General features: G+C 44.3%; 1 protein-coding gene across 1 annotated transcript in view; it reads right to left on the reverse strand.

The window, feature by feature from the left end:
- TMEM44 (transmembrane protein 44) overlaps positions 1-14487 on the reverse strand; it is an 88311-nt gene that overhangs the window by 52322 nt on the left and 21502 nt on the right. The window contains exons 10-11 of the mRNA XM_037525308.2: positions 11606-11638; positions 6623-9208 (exon numbers count right to left, since the gene is read on the reverse strand). Coding sequence (XP_037381205.1) covers positions 9098-9208; positions 11606-11638 — 144 coding nt within the window. The 3' untranslated portion in view covers positions 6623-9097. The remainder of the gene's footprint in view (positions 1-6622; positions 9209-11605; positions 11639-14487) is intronic.

Consider the following 14487-nt stretch of genomic DNA (forward strand, 5'->3'; position numbering starts at 1 on the left):
CCGAGAAGACACTGAAAAATCTATACCTGGGTGATACCCCCAAACTACATTCTTCTGGGTCATTAGAGGGAGCAGTGGTCAGTTCTTCAATTAGGGGTAAGGCAAAAAGATTAGGGGGAAGGAAAGAGCTTCTTCTTGGCCTCCAGGAAATCTGCTGTTCTCAGTTTGAAATAATCTGCAAGTCAGAGCAGGGAATCTTGAGACCAAATCTGATGATGGTATAGTCTAATTTGAGCACCTTCAAAAGTATGTTACCAAATTATACTTCAAAATAGTTCAGGTACATGCTAGGCATAGGGCATCCCTCTACACAATCATAATACTATCACCACTCTCAGGGAAAGAAACATGTTAGCTAACTTACGCTGCATATTCAAATTTCCCCAAATGTCCCAGTAATCCCATATAGCTTCTCACCCCTCCCTTTTATATTCCTCAACTAGAACAATTCTCTGGTCTTTGTCTTTCATGATATTGCCATTAAAAAAAATCCAAAGTAGCTGTTTTATAGACTATGCCAGTTTTGATGTCTGATTGTTTCCTCAAAAGTAGATTCCAATCAAAATATTTTGGCAAGAGTATGTCACAGTAGATGTAGCCTGCTCAGGATTACAGCAGGAGGCACATGCTGTTAGCTTCTCCCATTTGGTAACGTGAATTTGATTACTTGGTTAAGGTGGTATTGTCCACATTTCACCATTGTAAAGAAAGCCATTTCCATTTGTAATTAATAATCTGTGGGGAGATACTTTGAGACAAGGTGAATATCTTGTTCCCAATAACCTTTCACCCAACACTTTTGACAACTATTAAAGTGCTTAGCTGTCAATTACTATTGTAGTGAATTGCTTTTTCAACTTATTTTAATCCAATTTTAAAAGAAATACAAACTCATTATAGAAAAGACGTAAAATACCAAAAAGCATAAAGAAATATAATGTTTTCATACACACAATTTAAGGAAAAAATACATGTATCAATAAATAGCAGAGTTACTTATAAGTTTCCCTTTTTCTAATGTTTACATGGATTTTATTTGGGGGAGGACCTATGTGTTTATAGTTTGTTTTGTCTATATAATAGATATACACCAAAAGAAAAAAAATTATAAAGTATTAAAAAGCATTATAAAGGGTGAAATTATAAAAACATCCAAGAGTTACTTATATATTTCCTTTTTCATATGCCTCTTTTCTTATTCATTCTAAGACCTCTCCAAAAAAAAAAAATCTGTCCTTTTTATTTTCTTGTCCTACTTTGAAATAGCAACTCAGCTGTCATATTTTCCTAGGAGCTTTCTCCTGCCTATTTCCCCTGGATGAGAGTAGTTTCTATCTGATCTCCCATTATCTTTCTCTGGTCTTATGGGATATGACTGGCAATGAGCTAGAACGATAGCAGTTGCCTGAGCCAAGGGAGTTCTCCTGGAATAAAAGGTGTTTATGCCGCAAACTTTAAGGAGAGTATTTAGGGGAGCTATTTCTTAATTGGGAGGATGCATTTAAATGTTTCCAGCGTCAGGAAACCACTACTACAAGAATTCACATAGTCCATTCACAATGGACTATAATAACTTCTAAGACTCTTCTGACCTTAAAGTAAACAATTAAAAATAATTGCTAATGGTAGCGGGCACTCTCTTGTGTTCTACTATTGTTACTTGACATTGCCTTTGGTAGACTTTTTTTTTTTATTATTACTGTGTTATAACTGGGAATTCATACTGTGAGAATGAGCAAGTCACCTAGGCATCAAATTTTTATATTAAGGTAATTCAGGTCTGTTCTTCAGGCTTTGATTTTATAATTATTTAGGTTTAATGGTAAAATATTACTGCTTCATTAAAATATGTTTAATCTTTCTCAACAGTACAGTTTTGGAGTTTATCTCACTGCTTCCCTATTTTAAATAGTTTTGAAATTAAATAGATTTTAAATCATCCAAATAGATCAGTATGGTAAGTAGTTTCCTTAGAGTGACATTCCTCAGGGAGTGGTCTTGGATCATTGTAAGAGTCACTTTAGGAACTTGCTAAAGATTTCCAGTCCTAGGAAATCACCAGAGTTGGAGTCTAAGAAACTGAATCTGTACAGGTATCTGACAAATCAGAGCTTTAGGATATACACATTCCCCAAAGTGCAACTGCTAGTCAGAAGAGCTAAGGAATTGTACTTTTCGTACAAGGCCAGGGTATCCTCGCAAAAGATTGTGGAGGAAGCTACGGTGGGTGTGGGGCCCTTGTTCCTTTTAGACTAGGTTGTGAATTTAGGAAATCCCTGAAACTTGCACTGGAGGGACATACAGGAGAAGTAAAGGATAAAGGGCAAGGTCAAGCCCAGTGCAGAGGAGTAGAACTTGCCAGGCTACCCTGAAGGCAGATGTAAAGTAGAACAGTCTGGAGTGAGAAGGTAGGTTCTACTGTAGCTCAGGAATAAGGCGTAGCCAAGGAGTCCTGGCACCAAGGTTGTACAGCAACCTACAGCTTGTGAAGCTAGTTCTTAATACAGTTTTCAATACACCAGTGGCCCTGTCCTAGCTCCTGTGTCTCATCTTAGCTGGAGATAATCCAGACGAGGAAAAAAAGTATAATCTTATATAATTTTATAGTTGGAAAACATATTTAAAATCAAACCTAATGAAGAAGAATTGTAAGAACAATTAAAACCGGTCTACACACACAGAGGACAGTGGGTCTGAGTAGAAAAACTGTTGCTTTTCTTCATAAGCCATTTGGAATAATCTGTTTCTCTTTTTAAAAATCATGTACCTAAACTACCTTTTCTTTCCCCCCTAGGCAAAGAACTTCATTAACCTTTGTTTTAAACATTATTTCCAGGCTTCTTCAGCTTAATTAGCTGCAAAGAATGAATTGTGGGGGCCTCCCTGGTGGCGCAAGAGGTTAAGTCTCAGCACTATGAAGGTATTGCCAGCCACTGAAGCATGAGGTCCAACCCTGGCCAAGGAGCTAACCCACATGGAGCAGCAGACCTCCTGTCTCACCCGCTGTTCCCCTCAAGTGTGTTTCCGTCAATCTGCCTGTTCTGCTCCCCACTCTGTCTTAGTGAATCCTCTCACTCCCCTCACCCCTGGCCTACACCCCAGCTCTTATATGCATACATTAATAAAATATTTTAAAAAATGAATTGTGTATAAGTGCAAATTGAAAAGAGCTGCAGTGTCCAAGGAGCTCAAGTTCAAAAATATTAGAGATCTAGATTTTACCAGGCCCATGAACAAAATTTTAAAAACAGTCATAAAATAGCAGCTCCCAATAACTTCAAGTTTTATCTTCTTCCAAAGTTGTCTCAATTCAGTTTGCTTCATTCTTGGAAACCTCATCAAAATTCTCCCCAAGACCTGGAACTTCATTATCATCCTTCTCTCCACTAGCAAGCGGTGCTTATCTAGTAGCAAGAGGTGCTTATCTATTCACGGACTGGTGGACAGTTTCAGTCTCCTTAAACGAGTCAGGCTGTCTGCCCTCATGAAGCTGCTTTATTTAAGATTCTGCCAGCATTCTGTTTTGTTTCAACATGGCCTGTAATAGTGGAAGTGTTCGCTGCCAGAGATGCCTGAACTTTAGGGTTGTTAAAGTGGGTTGCTGTTCCTTCGTTTGTGAACACAGCCACCTTTTCAATACCAAAGACAGTTTACTCCTGACTTCTCCAAGAAGAACTTAGGGTTTTAATCATCTGCTGTTGCTGTTCAATCAAGCACCTTCTTTCTGAGAACAGTAACTTCCCTAACAATGCGTCCTTGTGCCTGCAGTTGGCGTTTCTCCTGGTTCATACTAATGTTTCCCCTTATTGCATCCTCAAAGGGTCCGCGCGTCGGTCTGGGGCCGAAGCTCAGGCGAATTGGCTCAGCCCAGCTGTGTGTGTGTGTGTGTGTGTGTGCACGCGCACGCGCGTGCAAAATAGCAGCGAGATTCTGAACTACTTTGATTAAATATCCGTGAACCTAGAACGATCTACAATGCACTACAAAGAATGTTAAACGGTCTCTACGCTACGGTGCAATAATCTTGTAATTATCTCCTTAAAAACAGCGCTATGACTAAGGTGGGCGATTATGGGGGCGTGGGCGGGGGGTGTGGCGTGCTCTATGCTTTTGTAAAGGTGTGCACCTATACCCCTAAAACATTTACAATGTAGTAAAGCAACGTTACCCCAATAGTCATAATTACCATTAAAGAAAGCAAAACCACCACTGACGCTGTGAAACGCACGCCAGGAGGTGTCCCCGCTGCGGGCCGCGGGTGGGGCGGCGCGGAGCTCGCGGGATTCACGCGAGCAGCGGGAGGCAGCGGCTGCGCAGTGCGCACGCGCGGGGCCGCGCGCCGCGTCTCTTCCCGGAAGTCCCGGGCGGCGGTTTAAGGGAACTTGGGGGGGGGGGGGGGGGTTGGCGGGGGGGGGGGGGGGGGGGTTGGCGGGGGGGGGGGGTTGGCGGGGGGGGGGGGTTGGCGGGGGGGGGGGGTTGGGGGGGGGGGGGTTGGCGGGGGGGGGTTGGCGGGGGGGTTGGCGGGGGGGGGGGGGTTGGCGGGGGGGGGTTGGCGGGGGGGGGTTGGCGGGGGGGGGTTGGCGGGGGGGGGGGGGGGGGGGGGGGGGGGGGGGTTGGGGGGGGGGGGGTTGGCGGGGGGGGTTGGCGGGTGGGGAGGGAAAGGCGGCACGAGCCAGAGGCAGGCCTCACGGTGCCAACCGTGGCTCCTCGCTTCCCCACTCGCAGTGTACGGCGAGCTGGCCACTTCCCCGCCGGGCGCCTGTGGGTGAGCCCAGTGAAGGCTGAAGAGGGACGAGCCGCCTGACTGCCGACCGGGCTAAGCCCGCCGCAGCCACAGCTGCGGACGCCGGCGACCGGGAAGGGGAGCGCGAGGCCCTCCGCTGCCCCACCGCCCGCTGGTAGAAAATTGACGCCGGAAGCGGAAGGGGAGGCCAAGGTCTCCGGCCGGCAGATTAGTCAGCCCGAAGGCGGCTGGCGTTAACGGTCCGCTGAATGACGTGTCCGGTCCCAGAGCAGTCCCGGCTGCCGGCCGCCTTGTTCAGCTTTCAGATTTAGGTGAAGAAAAACGAAGTCAGAGGCTCTCTAGCTCATCGGATTTAGCACCATTTCTCCATTCTCTAAGATCGTCCCTCTCCCCATGAGGACTTATAGAATAATGCCGACGGGCCCATGTAAACTTTTTGAAGAAATCTTCCTCAGCCTTGCACCAAATCTTGAGTTCGTTCAAGGCAGAGCTTCTGTGAAAAAACGTTGACTTGGGGACTTTCCCAGTGGCCTAGGGGTTAAATCTAGGCACTGTCACCACTACATCCTGAATTTGATCCCCCGCCAGGGAGCTACCCACATGGCAGGGCAGACCTCTCCTGTCTCCCCCGCTGCTCCCCTCAGCAGTGTATTTCAGTCAGTCTGCCTGTTCTAGTCCCCACTCGGTCTCTGGTGAATCCTCTCACACACACCCCCACCCCCCATCTCTGGCCTGTGCCCCAGGTCTTGTATGCATAAATAACTCTTTAAAAAAAAAAATCGACTTGGACATTAGAGAAAACAATGTAAATTTGAAGCGTAGAAGAGTAGAGCATTGCCGAATTGGGAAATGGAGGTGGATGACTAAGGGACAAAAAGAAGTGAAGAGAATCTTGGAAGTGTTGACAATTAGTCTTGAGACACTCCTAAACACCTCTTTTTCCTAGTGATTAATATGGATTTTTTTTTTCCCCCTTGCGCTGGAAAATATTTTTCATGTAAGGACGGTTCACTTAAAACCTTCATTTTAGTAGTTTAGCAGGAATGAGTCTTGACCAAAATTACCTGTCAATAATAGAGCCTGTTAGTATTTTAAACAGGTGAAGGACATGACACGAATCCCCAGATTTGGAAACAAGATCTTAAGGTTTTCAGTATGAAATGGGATCTGCAAAATTTTTAAATGTCAAATGTTGTAATCTCGTCATGTTGCATTAAACATGGGATCTTTGTAACACCGGATCTTAAACAGTAAAATCTAAACAGAAAGGAGTATATGTTACAATAAAACCTTTTTTCAAGGTATATCTGAAATTTTTCTTAACAGTATAATGTCGCTGAGAGTTGAAAAAGATGCCAATCTTTTTTTGTGGGAAACAAAAATTCACTGGCATATTCATAAAAGGGAAAAATCCGGCCTAACTTTTCATTTTACAGATGAGAAAGCCATGACCCAGAAAGGGAAGTGACTTGACAGGGATCACAGTGAACCTGACCTGGGAATTGGAGCTTAGCCATGCTTCTTTCCTACTGCTTCTCCCTACTCTTTAGGGGCACTCACACCATTGTAACAACCATAGTGTGAGCACAGAATCAGAAGGCGCACATAAACCTCTTCATTATAATGAAGTACTGCTGGGAGAGAAGGGTTTTGGTTCTTCAAAATCTAGACAGGATTTTAGGAAAATCTTTGTGATCAGAGCGATCCCTAAATCTTAAGACTTCTTTGGGAGATAAAATGGCTAAAATCCTTCCCCTCCCCCTCGCCCCCCCCCCCGCCCCCTGCTGCCTGGAACTTAAGCAGAGACTGGATAACCACTTATTGGAATTGTAAAAGTTACATCCCACTGTCTATGGGCTATAATTGTTTACCAATTACCTTTCAGTGCATATCTGGTGAAGTACACGGAGGAAGGAAACTAATCTCTCTCTCGTCATTGTCGAATTTGAGTCAGGTGTTGTGTGTTTCGTGTATCATATGTTAGTTCACTTAGTCTTCACAACAATCTTTCTTGATAGGTATTATTCTTAGTCTGCCTCAGGAATTCACAAAAGTTAAGTAGCATGCTCTAAGCCATGCAGAAAATGGGCAGCATAGCTAGGGCTATTATACCATCTCGCATCTCCAGGTGAGTGAACAGGAGAGGATGATTAGTTTGTCCTCTAGCTTTTGCCCCGGGTAGGAAACCTTTGGCACTGTTCAGGGAGTCTTCAGAGCAAATAACTCCCATTATCCTCTGAGTAGCAGCAAGAGATGAAGCTACAGTGGAGGCCCAGGGCAGGGGCACTGTAGGAGAAAGGCATTTGGTTGCTACCTCTTCACAAAGGCTCCAGAGTTCCAGAGCTTTACATAACAGGCAGATTCCCACTGAACAATGAGGCTAAACCGTGCTTCCAAAATTCCCAGTTTAATAGTTCACTTTGGAAGAAGAGACTTGGGATTTAGCTCTGAGACAAACTTAGAACATGATCATGGGATCTGGTTTGTGAAGGAAGAGACTAAGATGATGGGATCTAGGGGGACAGGAAACATCTGGAGCTTAAGTAGTTCTTGCTGCTCAAAGTCAGTGAGATCATCTGATGTCCTGGGGTGAATGGTCATTTCCTTCAGACCCAACCAATTTCTGATGCCTCACACAGCACGAGTCAGCCTCTCATTGAGAGAGGATGTGCTAAAGGCAGATTCCAGAGATGTTATCCGATTCCCACGTCTTCTTCCTTTCTAAAGATGAGCTTTTCTCCAGCCCTTCTGTTGCCACTCAGACAAGCATGGACCCCATGCTCATACTGTATCCATATCCATACCGCATTTCTGCTTTCTGTAAACTTTTGGGTTGGAAACCAATCAGCTGTCACCTACATGAAGCATGTCAGTCACCTTACTCATGTATCTTCCAGGACTACCAATTAACCACCGAATTAAGTACCAGCTCTGTAGTGCCCACAGTCTGGTTCTTTCTAGCCTCTTCATGCCCTCTAGAGCCCATACCTCACCCTTCAGTCTGGACATGTCAGATTGCTCCTTCCTTGTCTAGATTCTATCCTTCCTTGCTTTCAATCCTCTGTACAGTTTAAACTGTTGGAATGCCTCCCACCCCACCTCATCCAAATCTTCATTTTCCCTCAAAATATAGCTTCAGTAATTAAGATTACAATACAAAATTGACTGTAGCAAATTCATTACAAGATAGCTGGGGACCAAAGCAGTTGGATAAAGGGTAGAAATGAGGTGGCTTAAGTTCACTGCTAACTCAGGGGTCACCCAGGAGATTAAGATCTCTGCAGAGACCTGTAGAACCAACCCATTTCCCCGAGGCACCCTCTTCATCATGCTGCTGGGACTTGCACTCCCTCATAGGAGAAGCTGGGCAGCTGCAGCTGAGTCATACAGGCTGCCAGGGGCCAGCCAGGAGCACAACTGTGTTTCTTGGCATTTCTCCCAGTTCCCCTGGTGGCAGACTTCTGTGATTATGCTGGGATTCATATATAGCTCTGTGCTCCACAATGAGATACTTTAATTCACTCAATCAGGATTTATTCACTCTAGTGTTCTGCCCACCCTAGTCCCACTCCTTGCATCCTCCCCCTTCCCCATCATCACAGCATCAAAATAGTCCTAAAATGGGATTATTGTCCTTAAATGTAACACCCCCTGCCATGCCTCTTACACTCTGCATGCTCTCATTTACTTCCTGTAGAGTCAGTCCACACCTGATTCCCTCGGCACATACCTTGCCAGGACGGAGTAAGTCCTGGTACCTAGGATGATTTGCTTTGCTTGCCCGTGCAGTACCGGTGATCTCACAAACTTCTGATTAACCAACCAGTCCAAGCTCTACCTTCCAGATGAAAATCTGAGTGGGTGACGGGAGGGCAGTTGTTAAGTCCCATCAGAACCTCTGAGTATGTCCCAGACCCCCATGTGTGGGCCCACTAGTTTCATTTCCTGGGCTTAGCCAGGTCTTGCAAAACAGGGCTCTGCTGAGATCCAAACACATTAGCTCTTAGTAATGAAACCATTTCTGGGACCTAGTAGATATTCAGACTTTGGCTGAATCTATAGGCAGAGGGAAACGAGGGTCCATTTTCCTTTGGATGAAAGTTTGTATTATTGTAAGCAAGAGTGGTTGTGGACTTATAATCTTTGGAACAAACTCGGCATGTCCAGGTCTGTCCACACAATACAAAGTCTTAGCTGCATTCTGAGCCATGATGCAGACTAGCCAAACTCAGTGACAACTTCTGGTTCCTCGCTTTCATAGGCAGTCTCTGCAGAAGCTGAAATGAATCCCTGCTCAGTCCTTGACAAATGCTTGATATTGGCCTTGAGTTGATGGGCTGGCTCCAGAAGGCACTACTCATCGGAAGGCAAGTCCACTGACCTCATAGAGAATCTGTGCACCTGGGATCTGAGCATCTCTATGTTGTTTTTGTTCATTTCAAGGTTTACATCTTCAGGGTCCCACTGTGGAGAAAAGACATAAATGGTATCTTGAAGGAAAAGACCTTCCCAATCTCTTCCAATACCTCATCCCAAACAGCTCCTAACCTGGTTCACATGACCCAGGCACTTACAGAGAAGGAGAAACAAGTGATGACAGGTGAACTAGGCCTGTGATTTTCACGCCTGGTGGGGCAAGCCTAACTAAATCAAGGAATTAATGGACAGCTACCCTGAACAGCCCCACTGCCCTTCCCACCTTCTTTCCCCCTGTTTTCACCAAGTCCTCTAGTGAAACTAAGTCATGTTCCTTTTATTCTGGGCACCTCCATGACTAACTCATTCCTGGATCAGGCAAAAACAACCCACATTTTATGGCCCAAGCAAGTACCCCCTCTTCTAGGATGTCTACTCCGACTGCTATTTGCCCATTGAGCTCTCACCCCCTCTCTCTCTGTACTGCATATACCACTCAGTTTCAGCTGGCAAGGACAATGCTACCCTTTCTGGGCATGCGCCTTGTCCTCTCAGGTAGATGGTGAGCTCTGTAAAGCAGGATGCGTCTGCCCTTGCCCTTCACATGGTGTTTCCTCTAAACTGCAGGTTCACAGACATGTCAAAAACAAGTAAAGCCTCACTTGGAGTGGTGATGACTGCTAGTGATTATTTAATCATTTTGACTCAGTAAGTATGGGAACTGAAATTAGTAGGGGTAGGAGTAAAAGGTTAAAAGAAGAAGTGGACACATGAGCATTGATGAAGCTGTTTCCAAAGTTCTATTGCTCAAATATGATGGATGAGAAAGAACTTCACACCTGGCCAAGAGCATGGGAATTTTTCGTGATCCCAGCCACAGAGGTAGGAGGCGGGAAGGTTCAAGTCTTCCTTCTGCCACTAACTTGCTTCCTCTGTGAGTTTTGGTTTCTCTGTGTGTAAGCTGGGATACTACATAAGCAACTAGTCATACAGTCTCTTTCATTTCAGAGTTCCTGTGACTGATGATTCTGAGTCATACAATCACATTCCACAGTATTAAAAGACCCAGGAAACAACAAAGCAAAGGTCCCTGAGGATGTTTTTCCCCTGGTGAATCTATTTAGACAACGCAAGTAAACAGAGCCAGGCATAGACACGCACTCCAAGAAAAAGGCTCCACTAGCTGCTATACTCAAGCTGAATCACAGAGATCAGCCATTAGAGGTTCTACATAAAGTATTTAGGACTCCCTGAGCCATGAACAAATAATGCCCACATCGAACCAGTGAGAAAGCACAACAGGCATTGCTACTGAAGCAGAACAGGAAGATCTACTGAAATACACTGCTGAGGGGAGCAGAGGGCGAGACAGAAGCGGTCTGCTGCGCCATGTGGGTCAGCTCCCTGGCCAGGATGGAATCCATGCTGCAGTGGCTGGCAATAGCTTCATAGTGCTGGGACTTAACCCCTTGAGCCACCAGGGAGGCCCCTCCTCTCTTCTCTGATGATGGACACATGTGCTTCTGATGAATGCTGTTTTCAAGCTGAGGCTGCATTCTACATCATAGTTCTCAGCGTGTGCTCTGGACCAACCACACCAGACGCAATCCAGCTACTCATCAAAATGGCCGATGTGAGGGGTCCACTCTGTTCCCTGTTTGTGCGTTGGAGCCCACAATTTGGCATGTTAAAATCTCCTGAGGTCATTCTCAGCATCCCTTATGTTTCAGAACCACTGCGCTGGCACCCGAAAATGCTTTGTGAGAGTTATTCTTGCTATTCCTGAGCAATTCAGCTGTTAGCAAACAGAAAGAGCTTGCCACTTTGATTGGGTGAGCTCTTTGAAGAGGTTTAAGCCTTTGAAAACATTTAAAATCTCTTTCTTCTGAATTCCAAGGGTGTGTTTTAAAATCTCACTTTAGTAAAAACACTGCTGGAATCCAGACATAAGGAGAATTTGAGCAAATTATGCTCTACTCTTCATCAGCACAACCCTGGGAGATGGAGGCCAGGCATTGTCAGAAAACATGAGTTCGTCTCCCTCCTGGAGGCGAGGGTGGCGTGGAGATGGCAGCCAGCTGGCCAGGGTCTCAGGATAATAATGTGGGGACGTGTTTGCCCCATCAACCACTGCACCTACTTCCAGCACCACTATTTGTAGCTGGAAACTATTCTGCTTGGTCATAAAACAAGTTCATGTTCCAAACCATGTTTTTTCCTGGGGTCATGCACCTTCTTTGAGTCCCTCCTGATGGTTTAGGAAAGCATCAGGAGAGCCCAGAAAATTTCCCGATTCTCTTACTTGCCTCTCAGTTTTCACATTCACTTTTTTTCTAAAGGAATTTGGCCTGGACCCAGCTACCCTAGGGGGTCTTACAAAAACAGGAAGTGAAGTCAAGCCACAGGAAGTCCCTTTGGGAACAGAGAGAGCATGATTGTCCATACCTGCTCCGAGTTTAGGGCTTCCCAATACTTCTGCTGCAGAATAAAAAGAGAGATAGAAAAAAGTGTTGGCTTGATTTTACCACCATCACAGAGCAGAGCAGAGCTCAGCGCTAGTCCCTGTCTGCTCTGAGAGCCAGGAGGCAGGCCCTCAGCTGGTCTGGGGGAAAAGGAAAAGCAGACTTCAGCAAGCAGAAAAGCAGGTGCTGCTAGCAGCTACAATTTACTTAAATGTTCAATAGGATAATGGTGATAATTATGAAGGGCTGTTGGTCCTTAGGAAAATTATAATCTATATAGATTTAAAAATTACTATTATTAGAAATTATTGTTATTAAGTATCATAATAAATCCATTTATTAACCACATGGCTGAGATGAGTCAACATAAACCCATAAAATGAAGAAAGAGAAATGCAAATAAAATCTCCACCTTGAAAAAATGGGGTATTTGCTACCAGACAAGATGCCAATTTTAATCAGCCTTTACTGCACAGTTGGTGACACTCCAAGCCTCAAATATGTCTGAGTCAGAGTTTTGAAGGGCGGCACCATGGTTTACTCTCTCCTCCGGCACCTCATGCAGTCCTGGGAGACTGTGTTTCTGACACCCATTTATGAATCTGCACATGTCTGTTATATTGATCTATTACTGTCTGTTTAACTGCATAGCTGTCAATCTGAACATCCCATAGGATTTGGGATTATTGTTCTGTTAAAACAAAGCTTACTGTTCAATTCTTTTAAATTTCCATTTTAAATAATTTTTAATTATGTTTTTCAATCATATGCAAAGTAAAAGAATAACTGATACCAGTGGACACATCCTATTTTATTTTCTCTAGATCCCCAATTGTTTTTACTTGCCAAAGTGTTTTAAAGTAATTTCACCTATAAAAATGTAAGCATTTCGTAGATAAGGACATTAAGCAAAACATTATTATATCTAATAAAATTAGTGATAATATCATAGCATTCATTCTTTAATGACATCCTGTAGAGGGAACATATAATGAGAAAGGGGTGAATCTGGAGAAGACACAAAATTACTAAAAACGATGGTTACACACTATCTACAAAAGTCAGAAATTGTAGATGACAATGTAGGGATTGTCATGGGCAATCTAAAACTGAAGAAGAGCGCCTTCTAGTGGAGCCGGGCAGGATTTCTTTTTAAGTTTTAACTTAGTGCTGAGGCTGTGCCTAAGGAGTACAATTAATCCAGATCTTTGTAACTAAGGTCTCTCTCCACCCTCCCCCAAAGTAAAAATAAATATTTTATAGTGTTCTCCACACTTCAAGAGAAAAATACATTTTTTGTAGAAGCTTTTTTTCCAAAAACAAAATAAAGTTTGGAATGAAGGAAGAGAGCTTCTGTAAAAAGTGATTAAATAGTCCTCTGAATACACACACACACACACACACACACACACAATCAAATTGTGTTAACGGCTTTTCTCCCTGACTATAGAATAAACATTTCCCTACATACTTAAATTATCTCTAGGACATGATTCTATCACCTCCATGAAGCACAGAATTTAGTATTTCAATCCCCTTTATTTTTAAAAGCGTACTTTTTTGTGAAGCACATTTCTGAAGTCAAGAAGCACCCAATGGCCCCTATGGTTGAAAGGGAACTGCTAAGAAAAGGAAATCTTTCCCTGCTAAAGAGTCATAGACCTGGAAATGTAAAGTAAATAACAAGTTTCCTTCCTTAATAAGCATATCTAAACAAGGGCTGGCAGCCTGCTAGGCTGATTGATCTCCCAGGCCATCCTCCAAGATCTGTGTCCTTCCGCTTTTCCTGTGTCAAGAATTTGTATGCTAACTAACCAACTTTATCAACGTAAAGTGGTTCTTTAAAAGAGGCTTGTGTCTCTAGACCAATGCTCAGATCTTATGGACCTACCTAGGTCTGAGACCTCATGCATGAGTGATAAAGCTTCTCCTGGCCTCACCATTTCTGAAGTACCACTTGTTCTTCCCCTGCCTGGGTAAAAGGCTAGAATTTATTTCTGCAACATGGTGTCTTCCCCATGGTTCCTGAAGACTTTGAAGTGTGTCTCAGCTATTGAAGAAAGGTCACTTCCCAGGCTTACATTCTAGACAAGGGGAGATGGCTGGGCCTTTACAGACCATTTGGCCAACTCCTTCCTCTTACATTTGGGGAGAAGGGACTTCCCCAGGTTTGGGGAGGTGAGATGGTGCTGGGGCTTGGGGCCATACAATGTTATTTTTATTTCTTCTGATAAAATTTTGACATTGGCCAGGTACACACTGGCTAAGAGTCCCTCCTGGATTTCATGGGTTCATTTCCTTTTCACTAGGTGGTCCCTGAGTGACTTTTAAAAATCACAGTGTATGCTTGAGGAGCTCATCCTTTTAAGAACCTCCTTATTTTTACTTACACATATTTGTAGTCAGTTAATAAGGGTTCTATAGCATTTACTCTGGGTCAAGCACAGTTTCACTCCCCAAGCTTTCTCTCCTCCTCGCTAAAGCCCTAAATCCCTAAGTTGCTCTTCCCTCCCAGATGCTGTGGGGAAATGGAACGTGAGAGGAGAAAATGCATCACTGGCTATGCAGGGCCATATGCCAGAACAAGGCTTTTGCAGCAAAATGCTCCCTAATTATTCATCACTCTGGGTGGTTTAACTACAAAAAAACCTCTCTGTTGAGGTCTGAACAGGCCAGTCATGAATGGGTGAGTAAGAGAAAGGTTCTGACCCACATGGATGTGTTAGGGGGAAAAGGATGTCCTAAAGCTAATTCCATACAGGCTTTGTGGACTCCACCCCCACCCCAGGCCAAAGCCAAAGACACTGGGAACTCCAAATCCCATCACCACCAAAGGGAAGGTGGCTGGGACCTGAGGGTGGGGTT

Source organism: Talpa occidentalis, unplaced genomic scaffold, assembly GCF_014898055.3.
Source record: "Talpa occidentalis isolate TD23 unplaced genomic scaffold, MPIMG_talOcc4v2.1 talOcc4.4, whole genome shotgun sequence".
Taxonomy (NCBI): domain Eukaryota; kingdom Metazoa; phylum Chordata; class Mammalia; order Eulipotyphla; family Talpidae; genus Talpa; species Talpa occidentalis.